The sequence below is a fragment of the Strix aluco genome, chromosome 18, assembly GCF_031877795.1.
Source record: "Strix aluco isolate bStrAlu1 chromosome 18, bStrAlu1.hap1, whole genome shotgun sequence".
Classification (NCBI taxonomy): Eukaryota; Metazoa; Chordata; class Aves; order Strigiformes; family Strigidae; genus Strix; species Strix aluco.
In genome coordinates, this window is record NC_133948.1 from 6,616,813 (window position 1) to 6,633,024 (window position 16,212).

General features: G+C 37.2%; 1 protein-coding gene across 1 annotated transcript in view; it reads left to right on the forward strand.

Annotated features, from left to right (window-relative positions):
* ADGRD1 (adhesion G protein-coupled receptor D1) overlaps nucleotides 1-16,212 on the forward strand; it is a 156,600-nt gene that overhangs the window by 104,399 nt on the left and 35,989 nt on the right. Inside the window, exons 18-20 of the mRNA XM_074844445.1 lie at nucleotides 5,967-6,120; nucleotides 13,045-13,111; nucleotides 14,031-14,097. Coding sequence (XP_074700546.1) covers nucleotides 5,967-6,120; nucleotides 13,045-13,111; nucleotides 14,031-14,097 — 288 coding nt within the window. The remainder of the gene's footprint in view (nucleotides 1-5,966; nucleotides 6,121-13,044; nucleotides 13,112-14,030; nucleotides 14,098-16,212) is intronic.

Genomic DNA, 16,212 nt, shown 5'->3' on the forward strand with positions numbered 1-16,212 from the left:
AAAAGGAGTGGTTGTGGTGTTTGCAAGGCATTTCCGTGGAATGAATCCACATAGCACATGTAAGAAACTGTCTTTCATATGAGATCCTCTATTTTTAACATGCCTTAGCCAAAAATGACCTCCTCCAACATTGGATAAAGCCTTCTGTGCATCCAGATAGTGTTATCATAGTATCCAGCCATGTCTGGATGTTTGCAAAACTTAGAGATATGCACCCATCAAATGGAAAAATCACCACAGTAATGGAGTACATTTCAGTTGTGTGTTCAAATGGCATGGCCGACTTCTGCCTGACATGGCTTATGCTTTCTCTCATCCATTCTCTGTATTGAGAACTGTAGGAATTCTGTATTGGGGAAAATTGTATGAATTTTGTATCTAGGTAAGGTATTTGTGTTTCTGTTAGGGTTTTGGGTTGTTTTTTGTGGGGGGTGGGGTGGGGTGTTTAATCATCGATTCTCTGCTTTACCTTTCTTTTTCCACATTAAAAAGTCATCTTATTCTTGTTGGAAGGTAATAAGCTTCCTCATGGAGCTGTGATAATTTCTTCTGCATTCTTGGAGGGCAAAACAGAAGGTCTTTGTTTTTTGCTCATAAAGTTTTATTTGTGTGGTAGAATACGCTGTTTTCTGAACAGCCAATCTATTAATTCTGATCTCTACTCTGGAAATTTAGATTATTTTAAAGTAGCATTCATGTTTATTTGACCTGAGTAGTCAAAGAGAAAGGTGTAGCAAATATTGCTTAATTAGCCAGAGGTGGCGGAAAGCGTTAGCTCTAAGTATTGCTGCGTAAGAGTTTAATCTGAGATCCTTAGTGTCATAAAACATGTATATACTCCTCTGGGCATCTAAGGCAACCACTTAAGCAAATGACAAACACCATCATATTGCTTACATGGTAGTTAAGCTCTATGCATGTATAGGCTTTTTCTGCCTGATCACATAGATCGGAACTTGAAATTACAGATTGATTTTATGGATCTGCTACTACAGGTGGGAATTCTTTATGCAGAGTACCAAGATTACTGGTTAAAACTGGCATCTAAAACAGGTGGGTTAGGTTAAGACGAATATGCCAAGTTAACAGTATTACATTCCAATAAACCCAATTTGTTTCCACTGTTGTGTTTAAAAAATGTTCTTTAAAGTAACATAAGGACTGTTGATGAAAAGTGCCACCTGCAAAAAGCAGAAGGAAAACCTGATTTTAAAATAGTCTTCCACTGTGCTCTTTTTTTGTAATGGACAAAACTTGGCTGCTTTGGTGACCAGCTGTTGCTCCATATTACTTTTGACAAGTAGTGAGCAGTTTCTATTAATCTTTTATTCTTTTTATTCTCGGTACAAGCAAATATGAGGTTTGCACACTCTTCATTTTGCCAATACAACAGCTACTTAAATTTATATTCAGCTCAAATGGGATCCCTTGAATATCTGTGAAATTTATAAATAACAATAAAGTCTGATTTTACATAGGCTATTATTAACTGAGGATCTAAAAGCACTTTGTAAAACTAAGTTCATACTCTTTTACTGTTTAACATTCAGGTAGGTCCTGAATGAGTAAGATAATGTGCAAGGAAGAAAATGGTAGGGAATGGTTTAGAAAGAAAATGAAATGGAGACAGTGGAGAGCAGCACAGATAGAACTTGAAACTAAAGACAATGGAAACCAGGGATTAAAATAATCCTCTCTGAGTAAGAATAGAGCTAAAAGTCTGCTGAAAGAACATGGGCTTGAAGGCAGTAAAACATTTGGTCAGCATAACAGGGTGTCTTATTCTCAGTTTTTCCTTTTTCATCCATTCCAGAATTTCTGACAATCCAACTGAGTCACTGATAATGTCTAAAAGCCTCTTTACACCCTATCAAGTCCATCATCACCTCCAATCTTTTAAAATACTGTGAAACACTAGTTGGGTTTCCTGTTTTCAGTTGGGTGTAGGTAGAGCCCATGTTCTTTAGAGACCCGGTGTCCACCTATATTTATAATGTGCCTTGTCCACACACAGACCTCTTGCTTGTTTACTTAAACAGATGTAGCTAAGCTTGCAAAATGCTCACAGAGACAAGTTGCAGTTTATTAGGTACATATTTTCATTTCTCTTAAATTACCCAAAATTTACTTCAGTTAAATTGAAACAATAGTACACAGAAAGACAGACCTGCTTTATGCCACAAGCTTTCCTAATTGAAACGCTTCACAGAATCCATGGATATTTCAGCCCTGCCTCCTCTGTAAAAGCTGTAATTGTAGGGCACAATACTGTAAAGATCTTAAAGTTGAAAAGCATGATGTACATACTATCTTCTACACTTTGATTTTCATTGTTTTATCCTCTTGGGGTCAGGGGTGTTGTGTTTCATCCTCCTATTAGTCTTGTGTCCTTACCCCTGCATGCTCTGCTCTCACTAGCTTTGACATCAGTTTTAGTACCTTTAAGTGTTGCTTTAAATGGACGGCTAAATGGTAGTTTACAAAAAGAGGGAGTCAGTATTTACACTAGAAGGTGTAAATTTCTTAATCTTCTGCTTCTGCCAAAGATGGGTGTATCTAGTGCTAAACAGTTTATAAGTGCTACCAGTTTGCTTGAGAAAATACAGTGCGATGGGGAATGACAGCATAGAAACTGGCCATGAGCTGGCATTGCTTTCTTGCATGGCTGCTTTTAGACTCGCCATCCTTTTCCCATCTCCATCTCTAGGGATATTTAGGTTTTGATTGCAGATATGGCATACAGTATTCCCCTGGTAATTTCAGATGTATTATTTAATCATTTACAATTTATATTACAGCTATTTTTCTTTTATAGAGTAAAAGTAATTTTTAACCACAAAATTCAATTTCCATGAATAGGACTTTGATGTTTCTAATACATCCAAGATTATTTTTTTTTTAAATTTAAAAGCTGGTCCTTGATACCTAACATCAGTAGTGCTAAAACAGCAGTCCTACATGATCATGGCATATTCCAGGAAGGCAATTATTCCTGAAACCAGAATATCTTTCTTCTAGAGAAAGCAAATATCATCGCACATAGCATTTTCTTTCTATGCTGCCAAGTCCCTAAGATATCTTTGCTATCCACATGCCAGTCTAATGACTTCCCTGGTTCTGTATAATGGTTCTGTATAATGCAGTAAGATTGCCACTTAAATTGAAAACACTATTACAAGTTGAATTTAGAAAATGTATGCAAATTTACCTATCTGTTTTAAGACTGTCCTCAGTAAACAAATGAGTATTATTTTCCAAGAGGCCTTTCTAAGAGCCTGTGTTACTTTCTCAACAACTATAACACGATAGGCCTTGCTGTAGGCTGGACTGATTTCTCTATTTCCACAGACTCACAAGTAGTCAACTGTAAGAATATCAATAATGAGATCTATCTTTTCAGAGGTATTCTACCAAAAGTAGTGTGCACCATATGATACAGCAAAGGACACCTGCTTGTTTTTAATATATAAAGTCTCAGCTTTTCAATGCCTTTTTCAAGAAGGCAATTCTGTCATTTAAGAGTATCTTCAAAGTAATAATTAAGGCAAAAATACAGAATGAGTAACAACTTTGCTATGGATTTTATGTAAAATCTTCAACTCAGTATTATACAAAATTATATACAGACCAGCCTCCTGCTACTTCACTATGTTTTATTTTTCTGCTGTTTTGTGATTCATATTGTTTGGCTACTCAAAAATTGGAAAGTATCCATTTGACAGAACTAGCTTGTAAGTCAGCTTTATGTTGCATTTTTATTTCCATGGACTAATCTTCTGGTAGAAATCAAAAGGCATTAAAATGGATTTCATAGCCTTATGAAATCTATAGCCTTATGTAGCCTTAAATTAACTGGAAAGGTTTTTACAGTTTTTGTCAATAAGCAAATCTGATTTAGTTATATGTCACCGAACATTGTGAAATACTAAACCAGTTACAGATCTCACTTACATGAATTAAAACCAAAATTATTGCTTTTTAATATGTGTAGTCACAGTGGATTTGCATTAGAATGTCCTTGCGCTAGCATAGAACCAGCTGAGTGTGAGTGAGAAGGTATGGGAAAGCCTCAATTTTCATTATACTAACAAGTCCCCAGATTATAATTTTCATTAGTGTACAAAACCCTGAACCATCAACAAAAAGAATAAAATTCCAGTGCAGGGCAGCTAAGCTAATGCAACAAAAGGAACTAATGATTAACATCTGAAGATCACTGTGGCAGCAAACTGGTTCCTACGGGTAATGCTTCCTTATCACAGAGACTCCTCCTGCCTCGATACATTACTGTCACTTGTCCAGGTGAGGAAGGGAAACCTTGAAGAAGGAAAAAAAAGTCTTCCCATTTACATGGACTGCAAGCAGGCAACCCCTCTGAACATTCTGTAGGTGTCACAGAAGGGATGTTACAACTACAGAGCAGAATGACCATCATCAGTATGCTACAAGATGCAAAACTGAGCTATAGCTGGGACTCATTCCAAGAGCGTGTTTAAAATGTGCCTTAACTGAAAGCAAACCAAACAAGGTTATCTTGTGGTAAGATCATTGACAGTCACATCTGTTCAATTACTGTATGATGAGGGAAACTACTTGTGGTTGAGACATCCTCGAAAAGCAATTAGTGGGGAAAGGAGAATGTGCTGTGCAAATACGTGAGGAGTGGGGAAGAAGAAAGGATTAGGTCTTCCTGTTGTCATAAGGTAGGCTGATAGGAAATTTAGAGAAAAATGTAAAGATCTCTTTGAAGTGCAACTTAAGTAGAATCCAGGTCTTAAGCCCAGACTACCTTTCCTGTAGGCTGTAGTGGGCCATAAGCACTGAGGTGGGTGTGAACAGGACTCAAGAGAATGTTTTTACTCCTTGCTGCATTGCCTTTGTCATGGCATTCCTCTCTTTTGGGACAACATTTGTTTCACTTCGAAACGTGTTCTAGTTTGAATTGAAACAGATAGTCCAGTTTACACCAGGTGGGCTCACTTTCTAGACAGTATTTTGCTGTTGCTTAAGACTTTCATATTAGCTCCTGTTTCTAGAATCTTGATAGCACATAGTGAATAAAGGACTATCAAGGAGTATTCGAATTGTCGGTAAACACCCTACAGGGAAGAATTTCAGTTCTTTGCCTTAATCACTAGATGTGTTCTTGTCAAATATGACTTTGTATACAGGTGGTACATACTTTAGACTATGGGAATTTGAGAATTCAAATAGGTGAGTAACTTAGATGCCCATCATATAGCCATTAGGACTCAAGAGCCAATGGTAACTTGCTATAATTTTTTGAAATATCTATATTAGTATTGCTGATGGAGGAGCATATGAGACTTTCAGAGAATTTCTAACCAGGACTGACAGACACTGGAATACAATATGATTAAAAATAGGATAATACACAAATTAAATATGAAAGCCACATGGCAAAGTGTAACTAAAGGGCAGGTTCAACATGGCACCTTATTCTAAAATTTCCATGTTTCACTCAAGCCTAACTGATCCACTGACTTTCTACCAGTTCTTTGTAGAAAATAAGACATGAACATATCAAAACTATGATGGTTTTTCTACCATCCAGAACAGGGATGCCTGTACCTCCACTTCTTTGACTCTCCTATATTTACTACAGGCTCAACAACAGGATGTCAACCCTTCAGTTTTGAATTCTTAAATATTTTGTAAACTTTACTAGGAGTATTGCTCCTACTACGATAAATAAATAATCAGTTTGGATTTCCATATCATGTTTGGTTTTAGTTTTGGTTAAAAGGTAAGAGGATTTGTTACTCTGAAGCTATCTGAAAATGTTGTAGAGAAATGAAGTTCTCTAGTGCTTTGTTTTTAAGACTGTTTTACTCCAGTGATTTAGCATTTAACATGTATATGTATACAGAAATAAAAAAAAAAAAAAAGAAAAACCAATGTGACTGCATCACGAAGTAGTGTATTAATTTTTGTTCTTAATTTAGGTGCCTTGCAAGATCTTGGCCATTCTCCTTCATTTTTTCTTCCTGAGCGCTTTTGCATGGATGCTGGTGGAAGGATTTCATCTTTACAGTATGGTGATCAAAGTATTTGGATCAGAAGAGAGCAAGCACTTATATTATTATGGAATTGGATGGGGTAAGTATTTAGTAGCTGCTTTCTCTAAGTCTCCTCACTGCAGGACAAGAATATATTCAGAAGCATATGTAAAATTGTAATCAGACTTTAAAATGTGTAGTCCCTAAACTTAATTCCACTGCAGTGAATTCCATGACCTCACTGGGCCAGAACAGATCCTTTATTACCAAATCAATAGCAGGGGTGTAGGAGGGAGGTCTCTTTGCACTGGTATGTTCTTTTTTTGGTTCTAACTCACAGCACTGGCTTCTATCTGTATTCTGCAATACATGCATAAAAAAATTGGTGCAGTAGCACAGGAGTATCACAAGACTTCATTAGTTGGTGTTTTGTGCCTTGAAATCCTTAGATGAAAAAGGCTGCACAGAACCTTAATATTATTATTAAGAATAAAGAAGTAGTCCTGTGACACAGGAATCTCACAGATAACAATTCACAGCTTTTTAAATGCAGTAATGAAAGCATAATCCGTGTGCATATTGAGGAGTCGAAGCTGACTATTTTGTTCCACTCTTCACAGCAGATGAAAGCAGCTTACTTCCCCTGTCCTGGAAGTACAGCAATGATGCTTGACAAACCTCTACATTTAGAAGAAGAAAACCCCATACTCTGAGTCAAAAGGAGAGATGTAAAAAGATAGCAAAGGAATATCTATGTAATTAAAGACAATATCAAAATATGTTAAAATATGCATTATCTCCCCCCCCCCCAATTCATTTGGAAACCGAGTGAAAACCAGTTATACCAATAATACAGACCTACTGCAGTTATAATTGGAATATTTAATACCTATTGGCACCATGCAGATCTGGGTGATAGTAATGCGGTTAACTTTAGTATATATATATGTATATACATATATTTCAACACCTGCCTACTTGTCCTTTTTCTAATATAGCCTTTTTATTCTGTGCTTATTCCTCTTTCATTTACAATCCCCTTAGCAGATCTAAGGGCCGCTTGATACAATCCTTGGTGAACATCTTATCTGCTAGATTGAGGGGACAATCTGCAGTTTGGTTAGTTAGAAGTTTTTTTCATTGCCCTCATTGTTACTCTGTGACAGGTTCAAGAGTATCACATACATGTGTCCTTATCCTGGTTGCTTTAAGATAGATTTTTTCCTCTTAAGGAATGACCAGTTTGCATACCAACAATATGCACCTTAAAGCTTCGGTAGCTAAAAACATTAGAAAGCTGTTTTGCTGAAGTTTTAGTAGAGTTGTGTAAAACATTTCCCTATTTTTTTTTTTTTTTCCAAAACCACTACTCAAAACATGCTAAGTGGAGTAATTAATCTTTTTCATGCACATAGACCCAAAAGTAAGTGAACCTAGACAGACTGAGGGTTGAAGACATTGGAGATTTGTAGATTCTTCTAGATTCAGCACTAAATATAGAGAAACCTGCTGATGTTAGAGAGGTTTCTTGTGGATTTATTTAATCCAGAGCTCATGGAATACAAATCCAAGCATATCAAACCAAAGAAAATGTTCTCATAAGCCCAAGAACTCTTTCTCCTTCAGAAATATTATAGTAAAAGCCACAACAGTTAATAAAATAATTAAGAACTGGCATTTAAATCACTGGGGTATTTGCTTATAGCAGATGCTTTGATTAACTCAATTTACAATCAATCATTAATTACCTTATGGAAATAACTTAATGATTTATATATGCCGCAATGCACCTTTACCCTTTTCTTCTGGCATTTTGTGGCAGGTTTATTTCTTGTAAAATGACAGTGATCTACAAAGTGATTTAGAAGACACAAGGATAAACATGGCATCTGACTCCAATATGACAAGTGCTAAATGTTGCATTTTGCTCATTTTATTGCAATATGATTGCTACCACTCCTTTAGTAGTAATAAGCACAATGAGTACATAGCCTATTGGTAGATAACCCAATGGAATGTTAAATGTGGTTACTAAAAAGTCTCTTCAGTGGTATTTTGAGTAATGCTTTGGAGTATAGTCCCTCAGGCCCAACAGTAGGTATTCGTCATCAAAATATATGTATGTAGCAAAATACAGGAGGCACCAGCAGTAGAAGATTCTATATCAGTTCTTCTCACAATGCTCTGTTTCTTAAATCTAGGAAAGGTACTGTTGGAGGCTGATAATGGAAGATGTCATCCATATAACAGTAATACATTTCTGTGTGTAAACCTTTCCAAAGCCCTTTTCTGACAAATATTTTAATTTTGGAAAGCACGTTCCAATTATTATTCCTACAATGACTTGGAAAAAAATATGTTTTCTGAAATCCAGTAAATCTACCATGTTGCTTGGAAAGTAGTTTGTATTGCTTTGTTTTTCCATATAGCTCGAAGTATTTACATTTGAATTAAATGTTGAATTTCCTTAATCATATCTGACATCGCATCATTTCTGCAAGTGTGTCTAAGCATCGCTGAAGTAATTTAACTAGGCAACTGCATTCCAAGTTGTTTATCTCTTGAGAAGTATCAGGGCAACCTTCATTCAGTCCACAGCATCACAAATCACTGTCTGGTATGTAACTCTAATGCTCATTCAGTTGGTAATAGACGTTGCTGAATAATGATGTTTTTAGAGAGCAAATTCACAGTGCAGTGTTCACTACTTAAATGCTTAAAAGGACTCTGAGGTTTGTCAGGTCCAAACTTTCTCTTTTGTTAGCATGAATGGAAATGTTTAATTAGAGGTCAAGTGTCAGTACTGCCTTCAGCAGCAGCGTCTGCTCATGTTCCACAGGGTAGGGTTTAGGTTGTTTCTTCATGAACTTGATGAACGTACAATAGAGAGAAGTTATATATATTCCATAAAATCCCTGCACCTGAATAGAAGTCTTGCAAGGCTGGAGAAAGAGGCTGAAAAGGTTTTGTCCTCAAATTATTTTGTTTGGCTCTTAAAATAAGGGTAGTTTGCATTGAATGCAACTGTCAAAAGGAAGTCGAACATTCTTGTGCCATCCTGAGACCATAATAGATGTACATTTTCCAGTATCTGATAAAAATGGCTGTTTTTTTAGGCCTAATTATTATATTGACCAAAGATGGTTGAAAGAAGTCGAAGACAAGGATGTCTCATCTCCTGCTAGTCAAAACAGATAGTTCATTTCTTTGTTCTTTGCTTTTAATTGAAGTGTGAATGCATTTGACTTTGGCAAACTCATAGTTCCTGGAATACTGCCGAACCCCATTCCTGAATTTAAAAAGCCAGACCCATTATTTAAGCAGAAAACCTGGGCTAGGTACGTGTGTAAAAGTTTGCAAAGTCTATATTAATGACAAAGTGAAACTTGAGGCAATGAAAAGAGATAGGGATAAGGAACTCTGCACTGAGTATCACTGATCTCCTAACACCTATTGAGATTTCTGAGAGATATTACTCCTGTAAAATGAATTCAACAGTAATCAGAGAGACAGGATACCAAATATGCAGTGTTGATTGAAGTTCCTGTGCATTATCTTTAGTCCCAAGGGTGCTAAAATTACCTCAAAGACTGTAGTAGTCAGGAATTCAAAGGAAGACCAATTTAAGGAAGGTGATAATACCCTACCTTTAAAACTACCTTGAGATTGATTGGGGGAAAAAAAATACTTTGTTGCCTTGGTGATTCAGCATATCACACAGAGATTATTGTAGCAAAACTTTTCCCACCTACCCATTTGTAGGACCCTGATGATACAGTTTTAGATACTGAAGCTTTTGCTGTGGGACTTTGGCCTTAACATGTTTTCCTATTTCAGACAATTTCCTTTACTTTAGAGACTGCCTTAGAATGTAGATTTTGTTCTGAGCTGTCAAAAGACCTAAATTTCTTTATTTGCTGTTGCTTGATGTAGTCCCAGACTTCTGCACAGGTATGGTGTAATGCAGCAGAAGAAAAAGAAAATCACAGAAAATTAACTTCTATAAAACAAATGGGAGAATATACTTTTTGCCATCAAGTAAAGTAGATCTTTTCAGTATTGGAAGGAAATACACTTTCATTTGTGTCTAATGTTTCATCTTTCTCAATAAATGACATATTTAGCCTTTTAGAATTAACGTCTTAAAATTGCTTCAAAGTCTGCCACAGAGTTTCTATAGCCTGTCTGTTTTTCTGCTGTGCATAGAAGACACAGAAGCTTTCAAAATACAGCATACAGATTTACAGCATTTTCCATTTTATTTATCATTAGTGCCTCAGAAACATAAAGCAAATGGATTAGATGTGAAGTTTAATGCTGAATACGAGGACCTAGTTGACATTAATTTTAGGCTTTACTCTAGTGACTGTATTTGGGCTGAATTCAGGGAGAATTCTGTCTGAGCAAGGATTGCGTTATTGAGCTTCCCATACCGGGTATTAAGAGTTTATGCCTGCTCCGTAGGCTGTATTTTGATGTTGAGTTTGGGAGGTAACTTTAAATTAGCTGGCTTGGGGACCCAGAGAACTCAACCTGCAGCAGCACACGGCTCCATGTGGGTTGATTTGCCCCATTTAAATGTGATGCTGTAATACTCTAGGACTGCAGAGACACAGATGACACCAGTGTCATAGATCAGCTGCCAGAAAGGTGTGCTAGAACATTTTCATCTGATACTGTGCTCTGGAAAGCATGGTCTATTGCATCATAAATTTGGCGACTTAAAGTAGGGTTGGTGAGCATATTTGTAGCATCTACTAACGGAGAAAACATTCAGATACAGTAAAAAAATATAACCATTATTCTTTCATGGATGATAACCAGTGCCAGCACAGCATTAACATTACCTATTATGGGTGTAGACTAAAGTTCACATCTGTTATGTAATTATTGCTGACAAAAGATTAAGCAAACACACTTACTTCTGTGTATAATATATAATCCATACGAATTCTTCAGTCCAGATCAAATCTTACGATCCCCTTAGGCTAAATATATTTTTTTTCAACCTTTGTGGAATTTATTGAATGGTTGTTTCTTAAAGGAAAAATACTCCAATTTCAGTGTAACATAACCTTGATTCTGCCTCAATTGCCGTTATCCATTTAATATCTTGTTAATGCAAAGAAAAAGCAAACACTGCACTATAGGCTGCAGACCATTTTATTCTCACTGACTTAACAGCTCTTTTTTATGCAGATGGCTGCTCTATGTTTCATCTGCATAAGTTTTATTATCTTCCAAAGGAACTCTGTATTTAATTTTCTTCTTCACTGCCATTTAAAATTGATAAAGAGTCATGCTAAATCCTTCGAATAATCAGCATTTGACTTGGGAAAAAAAAAGCAGACTAGAAGTATAAAGGAGTGTTAGATGGGCACAGGTATTTTTACTTCTGTGACAAAGTCCCTGCTGTGGGGAGACAACTTGCATCAGAAGACAAACAGCACCAATCAACATCATCTCAGCAGCAACAGAAGGTGTGATTGGGAATGTGTAGACATACCTGTGGGACCTTCAGTCCAGGTAGTTTACATACCCATGGCAGACTGAGTTTCAGCAGATAGGCTTATCTCTGTGCTTAATTGCTCTGTTGAATATAATTATTCTTGATTTTGTTCACATGTGTGTGGGAATTTCCTTTCTTAAATAGACAAATGTAATACTAAACTAAAATCTTGCCTTTGCTTAGGTCTTACACAAATATTACTTCTAAGGAGTTATTCCTGATTTGGACAAACATGGGAGAGCAGAATCAAGATTATGGGATATTAAACTCCATCCTGCAGATTGGATTTCAGTCTAAGACCTAAACAATGCCTGTAGATGCTGCTTCTTAACTACTGAATATCTTTCTTATTTATAAATACAAGGTGATTCTAGCCACAATCATTACAGAATAAAAATACTTCTTTGAAAAATTAAAGTTCTGTCATTACAGGCAAATTTTACAGAATTTTATGGGGATGATATTGGTAAGTTTAGGCAGAAATTGCTTTTCAGAGAATTTTGTAAATCCTCATGCAGAAAACCTGAAGAATTTAAAAGAAATTTGAGACTTTAAGCTATCATGTATAATACTCTGTTTGGGATCTGGTTATTAAATTCCATAAGACGATAAAACCCCAAACCTTCATTTTATTAAATCATATAGGAATTAACAGACAATCATTTAATATTTAAAGGGATTGAGATTTTACTATATTCAGAACTGTTGGCAAGAAAAACCTTGCTTCCTCTCCAGCTCCTGGCTTGGAAAGCTGCGTTAAAGTGTCACACCAGGATATGGCGGTGCTGAGGGCCAGAGACACGCAGCTCCCGGTGACAGCAGGCCCATAACTGTCTGCCTTTGTGTAATCCCTGTGCAATCCTGTAAAGCACTCCTCCACCTCCCAGGATGCAGCACACTGGAACTGTCAAAACCCATCTGGAAATGTAGTCTACTTTAAACACAGAAATCTTGTAGAGCTATTGCATATTTATGCTAAAATAAGTCTTGGTTGGGCATCTGAGTGGGATCTGAATTTGCTTCTGTCTTCATAATTGTCACTTACTGCTGTGTGTGATGCTCTAGATAACTAGATGTTGCCATTTTGCCTGCTTGTTATGGACTGCTGTGAGAAACCCTACTTTGTTTTCTAGATTGTTTTGAATTCTTGAACACGGTGCACTTACTTGGAGGAAAGTGGTGCAAATAAGCTTGATATTGCTTCACAGGATATCACTGCTTGAATAGCAAGAGATAAAAATTACATAAACAAAAAACAAGCTGAAAAAGGACTATGATTCACAATGAAATTAGCACTAACTCAGTTTAACTATTAAACTAGTGCTTTATTGAAAAGTCATTTTATTTGTCTGACATTAATTGATTAAAACATATTACACAGCTGCAGGAGGATGTCAGATTAGACTTAATTCTAAAATTACTTTGTTGTCCATATGAAATTTAGGTGAACTTGCAGAGTTTACTGGAAGACATTCTTTTGTTACTAATATTGCCACTGACTTTGCCGTTTTGCAGGCTGCCCGCTGGTGATTTGTGTAATTTCTACAACATCGTCCCTAGACAGCTATGGAGAAAGTGGGAAGTGAGTATGAAAATGTCTTCACTCCAGGTGCAATAAGGATGAAAAATCTGATGGGGAGAAAAACTCATAGATCTGTTAACAGGGCCAAAGATCTGCAAGATCCTGGTGATGAGATTGCCTGCAAAAACATGACTGTTGTATAGGCATATTCTTAGCCCTAGATGCCTCAGATTTGCTTTTCACTGCTGAGATGATGTACAAAAAGCTCCTGAAATGTTTTCCCTATTTTTCCCTTTTTCTGCAGAGGCATAAGGCCTCCTACAGTGAGCGCCCTCCTTACTCCACACACAGAGTAAAGCACAGGCTCAAACATTTCTAACAAGATGAGAATAATCTTTGATTAAAGATATTTAACCTTTTGAAGAAAACTGCAGTTAAACATCTGAAGATCTAGATTCAATCCTACCATAATGTAAGAAAAAGATTTGGAGCAAGGGTTATTTTTTGTGTGTGGTAAACTAGCTTATATTGTCATTGCTGTAAGAAAGACATGTGAAGCTGACAGCATGTTTCCCAGCCTCTTCCTCAACACCAGCCAGGCAAGGCAGGGAGGGCTTCAATTTGTCTCTTGCTACAATGACAGTGCTCACAGCAGAGAAATAACTGCCTGTGATACAGGATACAAGAACAACAAATAGCAAATAAAACCTTTCCTTTCTTCCCATCGTTCCGTCCCTAATGCTATTCGAAGGCATGCTGGAGCAGATAGCTGTCACCAACACTCTGCAAGATACAAATCAAAATGAGATTCTGCCTCAGATTCCCCGAGTGTGTGGGGAAAAGGAGCTTCTTATTGATGCTCTATCATGTCTCTTGCTTTTAAAATTCATCAGTCTTTTTGTACTCTCTTTTTTAATTAAGAACATTACTAATTAAATGACTGTGTTTCATCTAAAATCATTCTGATTTTTCTCTGCAGCTGCTGGCTTTCACTAGAGAATGGAGCAATCTGGGCTTTTGTGGCACCGGCGTTGTTTGTAATTCTGGTAGGTAAAACCACGGATGCTGCTGTTTTCTTGTTGCGTGTCTGTGTCAGCCGGACAGCAGAACTAGCTGGAGGTCTGATGTCAGACCGTGTGCCAGCACAGTGAAACAACAGAGATGAATGGTCCAGAATTACTTTGTTCCTCCTTCAGTTTTTGTGTTGTACACACCTGTGTATTAGTTTATGCATATTAATTCTCACATTATTCATTTTACTATTCCAAGACAATACAACCTAAAATTCTGGGACAGCCCTCTTCTGAAACAGTCCTCTTGGGGCCATTAATTTAATAATTCTCAGAAAGATCTCCCAAAAGAACAAACCCTGTGGTTTGTGTTTCATATGCACCAGTAAATGATGAAAGTCTGATTCCACCCCACTGGTATTTGAAGCCTTTGCTTTTGCAAGGGAAGATGATCAGCCGCAGAGTTTGCAAGCAGTCTGCAGCTAGCAAGAGTGGGTTAAAACAACTCTGTGAGCTGTCACCCCTTGGGTGAGCTCTAGGGAAGGTGACAAGATGCCTCTACACCTGTCTTACAGTGATAAGGAATTTGTGCTATTTGTCTGATTTTGAATTTGATGTCAGGTATGGCAGTTTGTCCAGCTGGTCAAGGCAGGGCTATTTAGGTGAGTTTGCCAGGGTTCAGGTGGCTGCCGTAAACACCTCTGCCAGCTATAATGAACATCATCTTTCGAGGGAAGGATGCAGGTTCATGGCTCTGATGCTGATACACGAATCTTCTACAGCAGTTTAATTATGCCCACACATTAAATTACAGTGAGTTGTAGCTTAATCACTATGATTACTTAAGGAGTCAGGGGTGTTTGCAGGGATTAAGTGGGAGATTATTCCTCTTCAGCACTGTTTCCAATACTTTAATTGATCAGGTTATCTACAGTTTTTGCTGCAGGTTATAATGTCAGAGTGACAGTATGAACATGGAATAGACTCACTGATTAGTGAAATCAGGTTGTCTTGAAAGCTTTACTTAGATTTTTAAAGATGTGAGCCCAAATCTATACCAGAGACTGACTGCTGTGGTGTTTAAGGAGGATCAGGTAAAATAAGATCCTGAGTACTAGCATGGAAGAGCATCAAAAGGAGCCACTGACTGTACCTTGTACTTTCCTAAGAAAGCTAGGATTTCTGTGGAAAGCACAAAGATACTTCACCAAATTTCCTCACACAGGAAAACCCTACAAATCTGCTCACAAGCCAAAGGAAGGAAGGAGAGCTATACATATAGAACTCGTGTTTACCACTGCATATGTCTATAACTATTCGGCAAGCAGAAGGTGGCTCCTTGGCTGACCTTTTCCATCACAGGCAATATTACACTGCAGCTGAGTGGACATGCTAACATTTGCCTGGGAGACAGGGAAATCAGCACCTCTTGTAGGCAGCCCAGTCCACTCCAACACCTTCCACCCAAGATATAGCCTCTGAAAAACTAGATAATATAAATATATATTTAAAAACCCAATGAAAATGGTTGCTGTATTGATGTGACAGAAATTGTTTCATGTTAGCATTTTAATCAAATTATTAATGGCAACACTGGAAAGTCCCTGTGCAGTAAGGGCAGAATTTCTTTTACCTAAGTGAAAGCATATACATGTAAATAAGAAATGTTGATCATTGGATTAGAGATGGCTAAACAGGTCTGGACTTGTTCCAACAAACTTAATTCCTTGGTGGCCTGCACCTTGGACTTTCTGTGTGTGAGTTTATATTCAAAGATATGTAGATATTGATGATTAGAGAGCAATTAAAATAATCTAATACTCAAATGTCTCCATCTCACATTAGCACTTGCTTTGTACCCATTGTTCAGCAGCAAAGGAGGAAATGAGATACAACCAGTAAAATCAAATCTTTCCCAGCTGCTGTCCAAAGATGATATTAGTTAAAAACATGCCAAACAGTGAAACGCTTACTCACCTGAGTGAGCACAGTGTTCAGCAATTTCCATGCATAGCTGCTTGCCAGTGAAAGTAAGGGTTTAACTGTCTGTCTCTTGCTTACGATATATAACGTTTGTGTAGCTCAAGTTATATTCTTGTAGGGATACAAATATTTTGAGAAAGAGTGAGCTCACAAGGTTGATCCACGTAG